This window comes from Carassius carassius, chromosome 12, assembly GCF_963082965.1.
Source record: "Carassius carassius chromosome 12, fCarCar2.1, whole genome shotgun sequence".
Lineage (NCBI taxonomy): Eukaryota > Metazoa > Chordata > Actinopteri > Cypriniformes > Cyprinidae > Carassius > Carassius carassius.
The window spans coordinates 3,931,931-3,949,402 of NC_081766.1; the positions used below are offsets into that span (position 1 = coordinate 3,931,931).

At 35.9% G+C, this 17,472-nt stretch overlaps 1 protein-coding gene across 1 annotated transcript in view; it reads left to right on the plus strand.

The window, feature by feature from the left end:
• Positions 1-3,955: 3,955 nt before the first annotated feature.
• LOC132155367 (E3 ubiquitin-protein ligase HECW1-like) overlaps positions 3,956-17,472 on the plus strand; it is a 47,519-nt gene continuing 34,002 nt past the window's right edge. The window contains 2 exon segments of the mRNA XM_059564241.1: positions 3,956-3,976; positions 15,022-15,352. Of these exon segments, the coding sequence (XP_059420224.1) occupies positions 3,956-3,976; positions 15,022-15,352 (352 nt within the window).

Genomic DNA, 17,472 nt, shown 5'->3' on the forward strand with positions numbered 1-17,472 from the left:
CAGTATGAATCTCACACATTTGAAACTTTAAATGTCTCTGAAATGAGTAAACTTCCTGTCTTGTCAACACCTGAATACATCCTGTTCATCAGACCATTATGAGTCATTAGATCTTTATTTTGAGCATTAACTCATTCTCTGCATTGTGTTCTTTTGGTTCTGTAAAATATCACATTTTTACGAGTGACAATAAATCATTCTAATAATTTGTTTGGTTTTGGTTGTTTTCTTTTAAGATACAAGCATTTTTATTATTCTTATTATTCTTATTATTATTATTATTATATGTTTTGCTCTCTTTCCATTGCATCATACTAAGTAACCATCTTTAAGTGCTTTGTAGTTGACACTTTTCTTCACTATAGGCCTACTGTTGGTATTTCTATGCCTGTTATCAGTTAGCAGATTGTATGAGCTTTACTATTTGCAATCCTATCAACAGTCAATACTTGGCTAATTTGCTCATGGTTAATACAATATTTAAAACATAATTTTGACTGCTTTAAATTAACCATGCAATGAATAAATGACGACAGGCCATTGAATTCTTAGAAAATAATGCACACCCGAGGTGGTAATGCAGGTGATATATTTCAAGGCATTCGTCTGATTTTTGTATTTAAAACCTCATTTTAGTAACAGAGGCTGAAGCCGTTGATAGCAGACTAATGCAGCTAATAACATTGTGTGTGTGAGAGAGACAGAGAAAGTGTGTGTGTGTGGCTGCATCTCTTAAAAGTGATCGGCAGCAGAGCAGTGTCTTTACTAATAGTGAAACTAGAGAAGAGAAGGAAATCTTTAGAAACACCTTTGGAGAGATCGAATAGCCTATGTGCTTTCCATGCATAATAAAACGTAATTTTGTGGCAAGAACATGGAAATTATCTGCTGTTTTTATCCTATTTATTTCTATATTTATTCATTTATTTGATCAGTGTCATTGTTGGTTGTTGGTGTGTTTGTCTTTTTTAGGCTGTAAGGACCTTTGAAATAACTTAAATCATTTGGTGAAGGGATATAGACATGTAATGCAGTCAAGACCTGCTGGAAGTATGTTCGCCGTGCGTTTCCTTGAAAATAATTGCACATCTTAGATCGTTTGTCAACCAATAAGATTCAAGCATTCAATGGTCCCGTAATCCAGTAAGTTACTGTCTGTGAAACTTGGGGAAACGTACATGCATCAGATCTCGCCAAATAAGAATGTTGCAGAATTCTGCAAAATAGTTTCAAAGAAAAATTGCAAATAGCCTGTTACAGGGCCATTTGATTCTGATTTTTCTTTTTTCGGAACTGATTCCGATTCCTGGGACTAGAATTGATAGAATTCATTCTGAGAATCGAATCTTCACTGTTGTTGAAAAAAATAACTAAATAAATCTGGTAACTCCCATTACTTTCCTGCAGAGACCTATACTTGTCTGAGGCTGTGACTAGGCTTAGATAAAGGGGTTTGAGTTACTAATAATTTAATCTGGTAAAAAAAAAAAAAAAGAAAAAAAAAATGATTTTTTATTTGTGGAATTTCATAGAATAGTGCAGAAGTGCGAGATTTGGGATGCAACTACCTTCATACTCCCAAATACTCCTGTCATCCCATCAGTTTCATTATAGTCTAAAATCAGGAACTTATGCCTCCTTTATCAGCTAAAAATACACATGCATATTTGTGTTTATTTATAAACTTTAAATCAATTTATAATCTCGTTCTAAATTCATATTATAATTTCTTCTAAATTCATAGGGTGAATTGCCCTAAAGTGGCACACTGCCTAATATGGGACACCTAAGGTCTGTTCGTAGATTCATAAATACATGAATGCCAGTGAAACTATGGGTTAGACAAAGCTGTGGAATCATGTCAATCACATGACCTCTCGGATGTCCAGTCATATTTGAGGGCAGAGCAATCATCTGACAGGAAGCACATCGTGTGAAGACCACCCAAAAATTATTGACAGTTTGGACAAACTTGATATCAAAGGAGTATTAATTAATTTTAAACAAGACATTTGTGTTACTTGCTGGTCTAATTTGCTTATAAAATGTCCATCAAAAATAGTATAACTTTGTATGCATAAACTCTATATATATATATATATATATATATATATATATATATTTTTTTTTTTTTTTTATCAAATGTCCTAGTGTCCCACTTTAGGAAATGTGGTTTTGAAAAGTGGCACAGTTTGATTAGCCTAATGTGGGACATTACTTTAGTCAGTCAGAAATGTGTGGTAGGGCATGCGGGACAATCATGGTTATTATGTATATTTTATATATTATGCAATATTAAAATGCTGCTACTGCAGATGTTTAAGGTCATGGAATATTTTCTTGTGGTATGCTTTGAAGACTCTTTGTGGTTCCTGTGTGTGCGTGTGTGTGTGTGTGTGTGTGTACCTGGTATCCTGTGCTATGAGGACCAGATGTCCCCACAGGTATGGTAATACCAGTACATTTTGACCTTGGTCTGGACAGTTTTTGGTCCCCATATGAAACAGGCTTGAAGAATGAAGTGTTCTATAAAATCGCAAATGTTTTTAAAATAGCAGAAAGTTTTGTGTGAGGGGTATGTTCAGGCAAGGCTGCCAACTCTCACGCATTCAGCGTGAGACTCACGCAATTGACCCAATTCTCACGCTCTCACGCCACAACCCCATATTCTCACGCTGACTCGTGCAGCAGTGAGGAAAAAAATTGTGCCGCATGATCTTGCAAAGCAAGAGACCAGACAGACAGTTTAGTTAGTTTTTTTGTGAAAATTGTGAGGGAAATACAGAATTTATTCCCATAAACTGTGTAGTCAGCCGTTCTCCCTCCCATCTGAACCGTGTGAATTTTTAACGCAGGCAGGTCAGTGAGTTACAGTGCGCTTCTTGTCTCCGTCCAGTTTAGTAACTAATAGACCTATGCTGTTATATACTGTAGTTTATATAGAATTAAGTTTAGGTATTGCAAGATTTTATATTTTGCCTTCAAAAAGACCTAACCTACGCCTGTTGTTAAGGAAAAGAGAACAGTCAAGAAATTCTGACTGTGCATTTAACTCTTTTCTATCTAAATAATAATATAGACCTTTAATAATAGTTGCTTAATATCTTCATAATAAATTCATCAATGCATCAAATTGTATTATTTGTCTGATGATGTTCAGTTATCCATGTTTCAACCACCAAAAGCTTTTTACTCAGGCGATTTGCACTAAGAACACTAATATGTCTATAATTAATCTGATGAATGTGTTATCTGTATTTTCTCTTTTGATTTGATTAGAACACATCCTGTTTTTTTTAATGTACTGAGTGCGACTAGTTTGACTAACCATCGCAATATTTCAAAAAATTCTGAAATGCAAAAAGAAATCCCACTTTAGAGCAATTGACCCTAACTTTTTTGGATTTTACGAGTTGTTAACTGCATAAAAAATCATTTTCTGTCATGAAAACACAGTTTCCCAGAAACACTTGTTTATTAACAGCGTCAAGCCTAACAATCCATTCAACCAATCATATCCAGTCACCAGAGGGCCGACCAATCAGCAGCCAGTCGCCATCCAGACATCCAGTCAAATTCCAGATAATGCACGTACGTGCGCGGGTGGGTTGAATGACGTAGCCCCGGTCATAACTGGAGGAAAAGAAAACACAGAAAACAATCTCACGGAGCGTTTAGATCATAGACATCATGATGTCTATGGTTTCCATTGGTTACTGCTTCCTGGTACTCAGGAAAGATGATGTAGCATCTCCTGAGGTCGCTTAGCAAACAGGGCAAATGTGAAGAAAGGGCGGCTGTTTTCGGGTAAATATGGGACGGATAATGGCCACATGAATGACAAGGTGATGATTCACCGGCAGGTGATACTGACACACACTGTGTGTGTGTGTGTGTGTGTGTGTGTAATGTACCGCTAGTGTGATTTGCGATGATTTGCCAGGTGTGATTTGCGATGTCAGAGGATGACAGTACGGTAACAGTCACCAGGCTTCAGCAGTGTAGCGCGCTGTCAAATACTGCTGTTTTAAATGCTGCTTTGTTTCATTTTGCCTAGTGTTATTCAGATGATGTTCAGCATCAGTTGCGGCCTCGCGCGTCTTTGTGTGGTGTGTATTTGGCCCAGATGATTATCCTTATCCTCATCCTCATTCTCATTCCTGAACCCTAAACTCGATACAGCAACACTACACCTAAAGCTATAAACAATATGTATTCTTTACACGTGTATGTTGTGTGATGTGTGTGTGTGTGTGTGTGTGTGTGTGTGTGTACATATTCATACTCACACACGTGTATATTTATGTATATATTTGGGTCTATATATATGGGTCTTCCGAATAGATGGCAAATTAACTATAGCAACAACTTGTCCTTAATTAGCTTCATTTAGTAACAGGGACACTAAAATCTGGAATTAAAATGGGTAAAAAAAATTATTTTCAAATTATTATTAGACCTTTTGAGAATTATTAATCAGAGAATTAACAACTTTTTTATAATAAAAATTAAAAGTCAAACTTTCTGAGGTTCATTAAATAAATCACAAACGACCCAAACAGCATCTTAAAACTGACAATATACGCATAATTACACCTCGTACTAAAATGTCTACACCTAAGCTCCATCCTAAGTGGATGCAAATTAAGGTGAGACGAGCTCAGACAGTCATAGATTGATAATAATTTTAAATTATGTATATGTTCATGGCTGTATGCTAATATAGTCACTTTAAAATCTGATGAAAATATTTACATTAGAAAATAAGCAATTTTCTGTCTTCAAATAACAAATGAAACTCAGCAGAACCTTGTTGCCATATGAAATTTAATTTAAACAAGCGAATAACATACAAACGGATGATAAGCTGCTTGTCTGTGTTTAGTTGGGGACATTTGTTCATTACTCAGGAGTCAGGGGTCGTTAAGAGCAGGAATCATTCAGGCGAGGAGCAGAGATGAGGCAGATTAGTATTGATTCACCTGAGACCAGTCTATTGATTTGCTATAAAATCAGCATCAATAGACAGAAAAGCTTCAGAAGAAAAAAAAGGCCTTGTTCCTTTCCAGGCAGAAGTGCTTTCTGTTGAACGAGCTTCACATGATGACATGGACATTATTAAGTGACTTCATAAGTTTTTATTGCTTGACAAATCTCTAAATGAAACATGCCGGATAATCACTGGCTATATAAAAGCTACACCCACACCCTACCTACATGCCTTGGCCGGAATATCACCTCCAGATATAAGAAGAACCGCTATCAGCAATGAGGAACGGACCACTGCAGAGACAGATGACCGGCATCTGCTCTTCTACCACCAAAAGCCAATAAAGCATCTTCGGTCCAGTAAAAGCTTTATGGATACCACACAAGCCATATGCACATCCAAGAAAGCCTTTATTGAAACTCTTTGGGTTGATAGATGGAACGCCTTTTGTGTGGGGGCAAGCTCTTGGGAAGCCAGAGGAATCATCCCCGTTGAGTGTCTAGCCAGCGGTAACAATCAACCATGGCCTACAAATGCTGCATGCTTGGGGTCTTTCACCAACCAGCAAGTGCGAGTGGGGTAGCGAGCAAAACATGCAACACCTCATGCAGTGCAGCTTAGCACTGCAATGCTCAGATCATGACCTAGCAGAGCCCAGCTACCACACCATCCGTTGTATTACACACTGGAAAGATGTAATATAAGAAGAGGAAGATACGTTTTTATTTTACTGTAAATGTGTTCCCAGAGCACGCCTGCTCATATCTGATTTTACGATTATGTAATTTTATAATACAATATTCCATTAGTATGTCTTATAGATTAAAAATAAGGGAACACTTTATTAAAAATGTATTTAACATTTGTTAAATACATTAGTTAACATGAACTAACTATAAAAAATGCTTTATTTCTTTTCCTTTTCTTTTTTTTTCATGTATTTAAAAGATTAATCAAATCTAAAATCAAGTTTTTAGGCATGCATGCAGATTTGAATAACTGCATTTACATTTATGCATTTAACAAACACTTTATATATACAGTATACAATGCAGTCAGTGCAAGTAACATCCTGTTCTAATTTGCAAAACTGCATTTACATTTACAGTATACATATAGCAGATTCTTTTGTACAGTAGAGAACAAAAGCAATTTGTCAAAAAACGAGCAATATTCATATACAAGCAATGCCAGGTCTCTCATGGTAATCAAACTGCGAGGTTCAAAAATACTAACATGGCAGTTATAAATGCAAGATGTTTGCATGTTTACTGCCGTGGTGTTCTGTGCCATGCTAGACTATGTTCTACGTCATAGAGGAGATTACATACTTCAGATCTTCTTTCCAACAAACTTGTGGCTTGATCTCTGTATTTTGGAGTAAAATATCCTGCTCCCATAGGCCTTCGTGCTCCGTTATGTAAGTGCATTAAAATTCTCGGGTTTCATTTTGGCCGGTGAGCCTGATGCTGCTCGAGCTAATGCATCTCATCCTGTGCGAGACACAGACACACACAGTGGTATTTAATGATTATAATTAATTTAGCTGTGTCAGTGTGATTGCAAGGTGCATTGTAAGAGCTTCCTTTCATCTTGTAAACACAAATGAGCCCAGTGGAAGATTCATTTTGTTTCCGCGTGTCACAATGATTCAGTTAGCGTTGGAATTTGCATTCCGACTATTTTCTGTCAACAGAATGGAGTAAAGCATTGACATCATTTCAAAAATTGTTATTTGCCCTCTCATTAATCTTAAATCTCATTTAAAGTGCCAATATTGAAGTACAATAGAAAAAAATTAACTTTAAGGCTGTTTTCACTCAAAATTTGAAAGCAATGGCACATAACTCACTAGATTTAATATGATTTTTTTTTTTTTGTACAAAAACTGAAATAGTAATTGATTTTAAAACTTCAATAATCTGTTTTATTTGCAACTTCATTTTTTACATTTCCTTAGGGACAATTTATGGTCACTTTAGGCTTTTAGGCTTTTTTTCATGGCACTGGAGTTTTAAAATTGACATTAGTGTTCAAAAGTTTGGGGGTCGCTAGATAAAGTCTTTTATGTTCACCAAGGCGGCATTTATTTGATCAAAAATACAGTGAAATCTTGTAAAATATTATTACATTCTAAAATAAATGATTTCAAGTATAATTCATTACTGTGATGCAAAGCTGAATTTTCAGCATCATTGCTCCAGTCTTCAACATCACATGATCCTTCAGAAATCATACTAATATGCTGATTTGATGCTTAAGAAGTATTTCTTATTAACTATAGAATCTGATAATTTTTTTGATGACTAAGTTAAAAAGAACAGCATTTATTTAAAACTATTAACATCTTTTGTAACATTATAAATTACTTTTCTATCACTTTTGATCAATGTTATGAGTTGTAATGTATTTGCTTCTTTAAAAATAACTTGCTGACCACAAACTTTTGAATAGTAGTTATGCCGTACTGTCAATTTTGCTATTCAAATCTTCCATAACAGCAGACAGATGTTTATTTTGCCCCCCAGGGATTTTATTTGTCAGTAAAGAGTAAATAGAGGTCAAGAAACCATATTGATAACACAGGAACAGAAAGAGGAAATGCCAGATTTGAGTTTGTGGCACCTGGACAAGCTCAGTGTATTGGAACACATAGGTTATATTTTACTGAAATGTATTGCTTTGGTGCAGCCTGAAGTCTCGTTTTTCACTCATTCAGTTTCCTGGTCTGAACTTCAGCCTCTTTTCAGCATTATCTGTCCTACAGGTTTGCCATATTGCCCAGTTGAACCGAGGAAGCAGAAGCTGCTGATGATTGTGTGTAATATTGGATTTGCTGCATGTCCTTCGTGTGGGTTTCGTCTTGTCTACAGTACATCTTTTTTGGTTTTACAAGGGCTTCAAGTCCATGTTGTGTGAGTTTTGTTTCACTGGAGGCTTCATGCAAACTGGGATAGTGAGGAGGAGGTAGTGATGCTATGATTCAGATTGATTCGGCAACTTCACACCAGGGTTGTAAGATTAATAACTGATTTGGTTGCTTATCCTATTGTGCAACAAACATTGCAGGTCATTGTGTAACATTAAAAGATGCCATCTGCACTTTTGCTCTTGTTGATTTTGTTCTTGATATTTTTGTTTTAGTGGCATATTTTTTTGTGGAAAGTCATTAAAAGACCCAAGAAACCTGACACAGCACATATTATGTTACATTTATATAGTTATTGAATTACTCGGGTATACAGTATAAACTCACCACACGTAATTTTTTTTTGCCAAAGATAGATTTTATTTTAAACTTTATATCTTTTGTCATTTTTCATCCATTTTCCATGGAAGCTGGCATGATTTTAAATCACAATTCAGATATTTTAACTATTTTAAATTCTAACACCTATGTCCTACGTCATCCGCTGGAACACCACTCTCTCATGAACGTGTGTACAACAGTTAGTGGAAGCTAGAGATTACAGTTTTAAATATGGGTATTTTTCTTATACAAATGCATCACTTCGCTTTATAATAGCAGTCGACCGATATAGCTTCAAGGCCGATATATCAGCCGATATTTGGCATTTTTCAAATATGGGCATCGGTCGATAAGTTTTCTGTTTGGCCGATGTGTTTGAGATTGCCCGCCAGACTTTTATTTTGACGGCGCTGAGAGCGGCAGCACCTGAGCGCACACAGTAATCACACTTTCTCTCTTGTTCGTCGTCGTTGTTAACAGTTCTGTCTAATGCATATAATGCATAAAAGTCTGTCTAATAATCAGAGAGAATGGTTAAACAAAGGAATTAATGTATACAGAAAGTATTATAACAACTTTTATATTAGGCCTATTTGTAATAGAAAGGCAAACATTGTAATATTTTCTTGTTTGCCGTCAGCATTAAGAAAATATGCATTCATATAATTTAAACAAATCTTTGTATGACTAATGAACATATAATTTCACTAACCTTGCAAACTTAGTCGAATCCAGCCGTGAGATATTGTGAAGTGTGCACGTGTATCCAGCATGGTCACGTGTTCTCTGCGTGATGGTCAGGCCGTCTGACTTGAATGCTTTAAACTTTAAACTTGTTATTTCAAATTATGCTGCACTTTATGCATTTGCACACTGTCATATTCATGTCATTTTCACTGTGTGCTGTATGTGAAATGAGGGTTACCCTGGTTTAAAATTTCTTAAATATTAATAATAATAATAATAAAAAAATTATATTGGCTTTATATTGTCTATCGCCCCCCCTACTTTCCAAGATATCAGCATCGTTATTGGCTGTCAAAAAACACATTACTTCTTCACAATCTCTGCCATTATCTTCACTGCCATTATAAAGCTTGGAAGAGGATATTTTTCTATAATATTGAAAGTCATATACACCACGCGTCAGAGGTGGAAAGTAACGAATTACATTTACTCGCGTTACTGTAATTGAGTAGCTTTTTTGTGTACTTCTACTTTTTTAAGTATTTTTTTTAATCTGTAATTTTACTTTTACTTAAGTATATTTTGTTTGAAGTATTGTACTTCGCTACATTTTAAAACACATTAATTACTGAGTAAAAAAAAAAATCGCTCCCTGGAAGGTATGGCAAACTGGCGCAAAAATCACAAGAAAGATGCAGACGGACAAAACAGGCGTTAGTGGTGCAGACACCGCTGAAAACGAAACCCCGTCATATTCTGAAGTTTAACTCGAAGGAAATGAAGTGAACCCCTGGCCATATGTATGCTCTATTATGCTGTGTATGCTGTGCTTGCCTAGGGAGACCAAACTAGCAGTTTATAAAATCTCGACAAGACATCAACCCCACGTAAGCATATAGAGGTGAGCTAAATAATTGCGTCATTGCATTGGTGGTTAAAATGATGCTTTGACATTTTAGCAAGAGGTTTTGCACAAATTAGCCAAAAAGACTGGTGCGGAGTGTGCGATATATATTGTCTGCGATAATATCATAATTGTTGTTTTAATGATGTACGCGCGCATTTAGAGTGTTCTTTCACTGTGTGATTCAGTCTGTTGAAATGCATTTAGAATGAAATCAATCAAAATCATTTAGAATCAAAATCACACAAAGAATGCTGTCTTTTCCTCTAAAAATCATAATCACACACACACACACACACACACACACACACACACACACACATATATATATATATATATATATATATATATATATATATATATATATATATATATATATATATATATATATATATATATATATATAGATCAGTGGGGATTTCTTTAAGACTGCAAGGGAAGCTCAGCTTCCCCTCTAATGTAAAAAAAACCCAACGGTCAAATATGTACTATTGTGTATTATGTATTGTGTTAATCAGCTACATGTCGGCTGACTCGATTTTCTTCTCATACATTCCCGTAGCGTCACAGTGCATTTCCCTGTTGAAGCCGAGCGTCCATTGACTTCGATGGGGCTGCTTTGAACAGTTTTTTTCAGTGCTCCGAAGCTAGACGGTCATTGGATAAATGCTGCGATTATGTCCCGCCCACGGACGCTCAGCGTCTCTGGAGGTGAATGAGGACTGGGCTTCCGCGTGATGATTGGAGGATCTGTCGATCTCCTTTTGACTGACAGCGGTCTGCACCATAAGAAGTCGGCAAGGCTGTTTCACGCTCAGTCCCATGATCGCGGATTTCTCAAGTGTATTCGAAAGACAAACTGCGGCAATATTTCTTGATATTTGTAAAATGCAGAACCACCACAAAATTAAATTGGTAACTAAGACAGATTGAAAATGTGCGCGCGCACACACACACACACTATGGCCATCTAGTGGTTAAAGTGATTTATTACAATTTTTAAACTGAATTTCCCCAAAAATGGGCAAAAATCTTACATTAAACCTTATAAAATTATCCATGGTATCCCCATGTATGAAAGTTAGAAATCTGGGTCTTTTATGAAGTGAATTTTACCTGAAATGCTTTTTTCTTTTTTTGTAAAAAAAAAAAGCCTATTTAAATAAATATTTATTTATTTATAGAAATGTAAAAGATTTAAATCCTCCAAAAACTGTACAAAGTTTAGTAAAAACATAAATGAACAGAGTAAAATTATATTTGTAAAAAATTTAAATATTTTACTATTACAAAATGAAATGTTATTGTCTGGGGTCAAAAAGACCCCGAGTGTCACTACAAATGAAGACCATCAGAGGGTTATAATGTAGGCCGAAAATGAGCTTCCCCTCTTTGAAAGACCAGCAGCCGCCACTGATATATATATATATATATACAAATTTTTTTTTTTTTTTTTTTTTTTACAACAGGACAGTAAACTAAGAGACTTGCGTTTTAGACACCATATTGCCATTGTTTTTGCTCTATTTCTACAACAGAAAATAATTCCAAACACAGCCACCAAAGCAAAATTTTGCATCTCTGAGCAACATGACAGTGTTTCGTTTCTGAATGAATCAACTGTTTAAATGATTCGGTTCAATCGCAATGACTCACTTATTAACAGTGACTTGCTGACACATACTGGCCATTTTAATTTCACATTTAAAGTATCTTTTGATTTTTTTTTTTTTTATAATTAAGTTTTTATAATTTCAAATGAGTATTCAACATTTTATGTCTGGCATATCAAAACATTATTCATGCATTTGTAACTGCAGGTTAAATGCATACTTGTCCTGCACTAAACAGTTTAATACATCTAAATGCCACTTCCAATGAATCTTCTGCATTTCCTCTGCATTAAAAGATGAGTTTGTTGACACTGATTTGCCTGGTAACAGCCCAAATGTTTTATTATTCTAAATAACTGATTCCTTTAATTAAAAACAACTAGTTTGAGATTAATAGACCTATCCCAGGGGTGTCAGACTCAGTTCCTGGAGGGCCGTAGCCCTGCAGAGTTTAGTTCTAACCCTGCTCCAGCACATATATCATGTAGTTTTCAAATAAACCTAAATGATTAGATTAGCTGGATCAGGTGTGTTTAATTAGGGTTATATCTAAACTGTGCAGGACTGTGGCCCTCCAGGAACTGAGTTTGACACCCTTGGTCTGTCCCATTTTTGACTCCCTCCCACTGTTAAAATGTAACTAAGTAATTTTTACTCTGAGTAAATTTTAAATGAGCTACTTTTTACTTTTACTTGAGTGGATTTTTTAGACTGGTACTTTTACTTGTACTTAAGTAAAATTTCATTAATGTAATGGTACTTTTACTTGAGTAGAATATTTTTGTACTCTTTCCACCTCTGCCACGCGTGGCTTGACTGCACTGAAAACCACAAGACCCAGTTTGATTTCTACATAGATTTGGCATCCCACAGAGACGCGTATGCCTTGGCCTGTGGTTAACTCTGCATATGCATCTGCGAGCATCTCACCACGTCTGCTTTTTGCTGCTCGACTGCCTCTTTCTCTTTCAGAGTAGTGACATGCAGTCTTTAGAAAATACATGTTAGTGTGAGCAGAGACCAATAGAGGAAGTCAATGACAACTATTGTCTGTAAATCATTTTTTAATTATTATTTGACTTCTATTTCAAATGAATGTTGTTCTTTTGAACTTTCAATTGATCAAATAATAAAAATTAAAAAAAAGACAAATGTTTCTTGACCTGCTCCTGTTTCTTGAGACTCCTTGCAAAAAAACAAGAACAAGAGCAGTCTTCTCTGATTAGCCAGCTGATCCAGTGCATTGTTGTTGGCTAGATCATCCCTAGAACTCGTTGGAAATGTAATGGCCCTTTCCATAATCACCAGCTTCATCTTTCAAAATAAATGTAAAGACCACCAGTTCAAGCTTGAAAGGGGAACAGAGTCGTGTGACAGACACAGCGCTGAAGCTCATATGTGTTTGCAGAACACAAGCCACAGACAGTTAAGACCTCTTACTCCACTATGTGACACATGCGCACACACACACACACACACACACACACACACAGATGCAACGCGCAGATACTATTGGCAAAACTCCGCATTTGAACATTCAATAGCAAATACTTAAACGAATAACAAAACATATTTACAGTAGCTGATTCAGAAGCGCCAGATTGTCGTAGAAATCAGAATAACCTCCTCTCCTAGGTTCACCAAACGTTCGTCAATAAAACGAACGTTTGCTTTTCTGTTGTAAGTAATCTTAAAGATTCCTAAATGCATCTACTTTCAAAATGCCAAATAAAGTGCTTTTGCTTTCACTTAGATCCACACAGCATCTCCCTGACATGACTGCTTCAACAGTAACTGCGGTTACTGAAACCACATTCTTTCTTTGAGAACACATTTGGTCGACTTTACACAAATATTTCCACATAGTGACATAGATATATTGGGGTGTGTTTAAAGGGTCATGAAACCCCCCATTTCTGCACTGGTTAGTTCTCACCACAGTTTTAAAAAATGCTAAAAAAAGTGGGCGTGGTGTGCAGCGGACCGGGGGAGGGGGAAGAAAGAGGGGAGACAGACAGCACACACAGCTTTGCGTTCAGACCTGTTTTTATACAGTCTATGGTTCAGACAGTTTCATTTCGCTACCATCGAGTTAAAAAACACAAATAAATGCACAGCCATTTGCACCCTGCATCAAAAACATATTACATTTACATTCAGTCATTTAGCAGACGCTTTTATTCAAAGCGACTCAAAAATGAGACATATATATTATTCTGTGGCGTTTATATAAGCCTTTTGACAGGTTGTGTCACAGAGCTATAAAAACGGTTACACTCACCAAGTGAATGAATCGCGTTTGTGCCGAACTCTTATTACAAAGAAAAAACACTCTTCTGCCATTCCATGAATGTTTTTCTGTTAATGTGTGCGATGTCATTTCACAGTCTGATGCGTCTTTCATAGCAAATCAACAACACATGTTGTTGTGAATAATTAAGCGAAGCATCTTCTCATAGGATAAGAACATGCAATCTCATGAATATTTGAATAGACACCGACGCTCATCAATGTACTATAGTCCATTGCCACGTCACAAATCGTGACGTCAACACAATGTAGATTTTAAATCCGGAAGATGAAAATAGAGCAAAAAAGCTAAAATTAAAACAGTTAAAATTAGCGGATGCTAACATTGTCTTCTATGATGTACAACACAAACACCTCTGCTATAATCTTAGAATAAGTAGTCTGGGGTTTCATGACCCTTTAAATGAGTCTTAACTTTGATAAAGAAGATCTCTTTGGATTTGAGACTTTAGTCTTTGCAACTTTACAAAATTCTTCATGCAGCAAGAGCTTGTTACACTCCAAAGAGAAAGGAAAAATTGAAATCACATCATATGACGCCTTTAATTAGTGACAGCTTAGATCTTAGGGCCATCTAGTTTTGTTATTAGTGTTGTCCAGTGCCATTTTCATGTTATGGGTTATGAAATTTAACAACTTACATTATATTCGGTATATTAAAATTAATTAGTCACTATTTAAAATTTCTTTTTTTAGTAAGTTCTGGAGTAATAAAATGATTTGTTTCAGTTTAGCTTCCGATTATATCGTTTTATTTTATTTTTAGTTCAGTTAACAAAAGTGTTTTCATTGAATTTAGATTCATTTCATTTTTTTTGTTTGATTAATGATAATGACACTCATGCAACCTAAATTAATTCTACACATTGCTATTTTCTTGTGTTCAAATCATTCTTATTCAGCATGCATCCAATTTTTACATCTTAAAATAGAAAACTAGAAGTTCAATACACAGTTGAAGTAGATGTCACTTCTTGCATTATAAAACAACCCCCTCAGTCTCCTGTAGATAACATTTAGCATCTCAGGTATTGCTTTCTCTCCTCAAACTTGTCCTGACCTGCCTCACTCCCAGCAATTTTGTCTTTTTCTGATCTGACCATGAAAAGTCTGCATTTACCGCTGCATCTGAACCCCCCAGGACATGATTGTTCTTTTGATGTCTTGCATGGTTGGATTTGCACACCATATGCTTTAAAAAACATTTGCTCATAGTAATAGGAGGATTCATCATGTTTTACTCTTCCCTTTTGTTTTTTCCCCTCAGAACTTGTATCAGAACAGGTTTCTGGGGCTTGCAGCTATGGCCTCTCCATCTCGTGCATCTCAGGACAGGCGGCGATGTAAGGACCCGATTCGGCACAGTTTCAACCCTGAGCAGTTTCCCAATGTGGACTTCCAGAATGGTGTACCTGAGGAGCTGGCGGTGTTCGTGCTGCGCTCCACCAGTGACACCGACCTCGTGACCTCTCACTGCCGCTCCACCCTCACCGTCAGCACCTCCAGCTACACCATCGGCCAGACGCAGGACATCACCCTCAGCTGGGACATCAAGAAGGAAGTGGATGCGGGCGACTGGATTGGCATGTACCTCATTGGTGAGCATTCTTCAGAATAGTGTATTTGGTTTCTTGCTTTTTTTAGAGCACAAGTACGTAGATGATTTTCTACTGTGCATTTGATTAGTAGCAAAAATGGTAACACTTAGAATAGGTAACACCTATTAGTTGCTTATTGGCATGCATATTACTAGATTATTAGCCATGTATTAGTGCTAATTAAGAACATATTAATGCCTTATTCTACTTGACCTTATTTTACATCCCTAATCTTACTCAATACCTAAACCTAACAACTACCTTAATAACTATTAATAAGCAGCAAATTAAACATTTTTTGAGAGAAATGTCGTAGTTAATAGTTAACAAATGTTACCTATTCTAAAGTGTTACCACAAAAATGATAGAATTTAAAACATCACAAGATTTTAAGCTAGTTTCTGCCTCATTAAAGTTAAAAAGGTCATTGCAATTTCATATCTTAGAATTGCCACATTATTTCTCATAATCGCGACTCTGTTTCTCAGAATTTGTGTCTTAAAATTGCAACATTATTACACATAATGTGTCTTTATTTGCATATTATAGCAGCTCTGATGTTGCAATTACCTAATAATAAACTTCCACTTTACAGACTGAACTTGATGTTTCTGATTTCTAAAGGAGCATGTGATGCTAAAGGCTGGCGTAATGATGCTGAAAATTAAGCTTTGCATCACAAGAATAAATTACATTTGACAATATATTACAATATAAAATGCGATTTTAAATAGTAATAATATTTCACAATATCTTCACAATGTATTTTGATGAAATAATGGCATAAGATGAGCATAAGATACTTTTTTCAAAAACATTTTAAAAATCATAATTTTGACTGGCAGTGTAAACTGTTTATAAAGAATGAAATTCAGTTTAAAAAAAAACGAATTTTCATTAAACATAAAAATCATGATATTTGCATGAGATGTAATATCATTGTATTTCAGATTGACGGAGAAAATAAACTGTCTAAAGCAGCTCCAAAAAAAAAGTAGCAGGCTGTCCACATCAACTGAAGGCAACACGCTTCTACTGTAGACAGCTCTGTGGATTACACTAGTAGCAGTATACTGTAGATGGATCATGTGTGTCTGGTGTTCTAAAGGTTCTCCGATGCTTTTTTATGGGATTTAAATCCTGCCATGATTCAAAACTGAAAATAAAGGTCTGAAAAGTTGAAACTAAGTTTTCGAAAACTCAAAATCTTACAAAAAAAAGTTTTGCAAGATCGAAAAATAAGATTTGCAAGCTTGCAAAATGTAAAAAAAATAAAAATATCTCTGCAAACATTATGTTGTTTTTGAGATTTCCTTCTTCAGAATTGCAACATTTTTTTACGATGTTGCGCAAAGAATTTTTCAGAGTTTCAAATTTGTCAGTGTTCTCCCACTGTATTAGATTGTTTTCCAGGTTTTAAACCTTGTAAATGGTGATCTGAAAACTGGTGTGCGAATGTGTGAAAAAAAGTTTTGAAACTCTGAAAACAGAGCTTTCCAGGCTTGCAAAGTGGTAAAAAAAAATTAAATCTCTTCAAACATAATTTTGTTTTTGAGTTTTCCTTCTTCAGAAGTACAACACTCTTTTTAATGGTGTTGTGCAATCATTTTTTCAGAGTTTCGAATTTGTCACTGTTCTCCCAGTGTATAGTTTGTTTTCAAGATTTGAAACCTTGTAAATAGTGATCTGAAAACTGGTGTGCGAATAGGTGAAAAAAAGTTTTAAAAACTCTGAAAACTGAGGTTCGAAAGGGCGAAACTTATTACATTATATTACATTTGCACTCCTATTGCAGACAATTCTTTCAGAGCTGAGTTTACAACACCCACTTTACGGAGATACGCCCACTCAGTTGCGAGCTTGCGACTCACGTGATTTGTGGCAGCGTCACCGAGCGCCAACCTCCTGCTCTCTCTCGTGAGGCCAATAAGGAAGTGACTAAAACTGCAATTCATCGACTGGCCGCTTGAGGCTGGCTGCAAAAGGGAGTCAGTCCCATAGACTCCCCATGTTAAAAAGCCCAACTTTACAGCAGGAAAAAACATGTTTACAGCCTGGTTCAAAAAATGATTTTGGTCTAAATAGCTAATTTTGCCCTTCATGACAACTGTGAGGGGGGT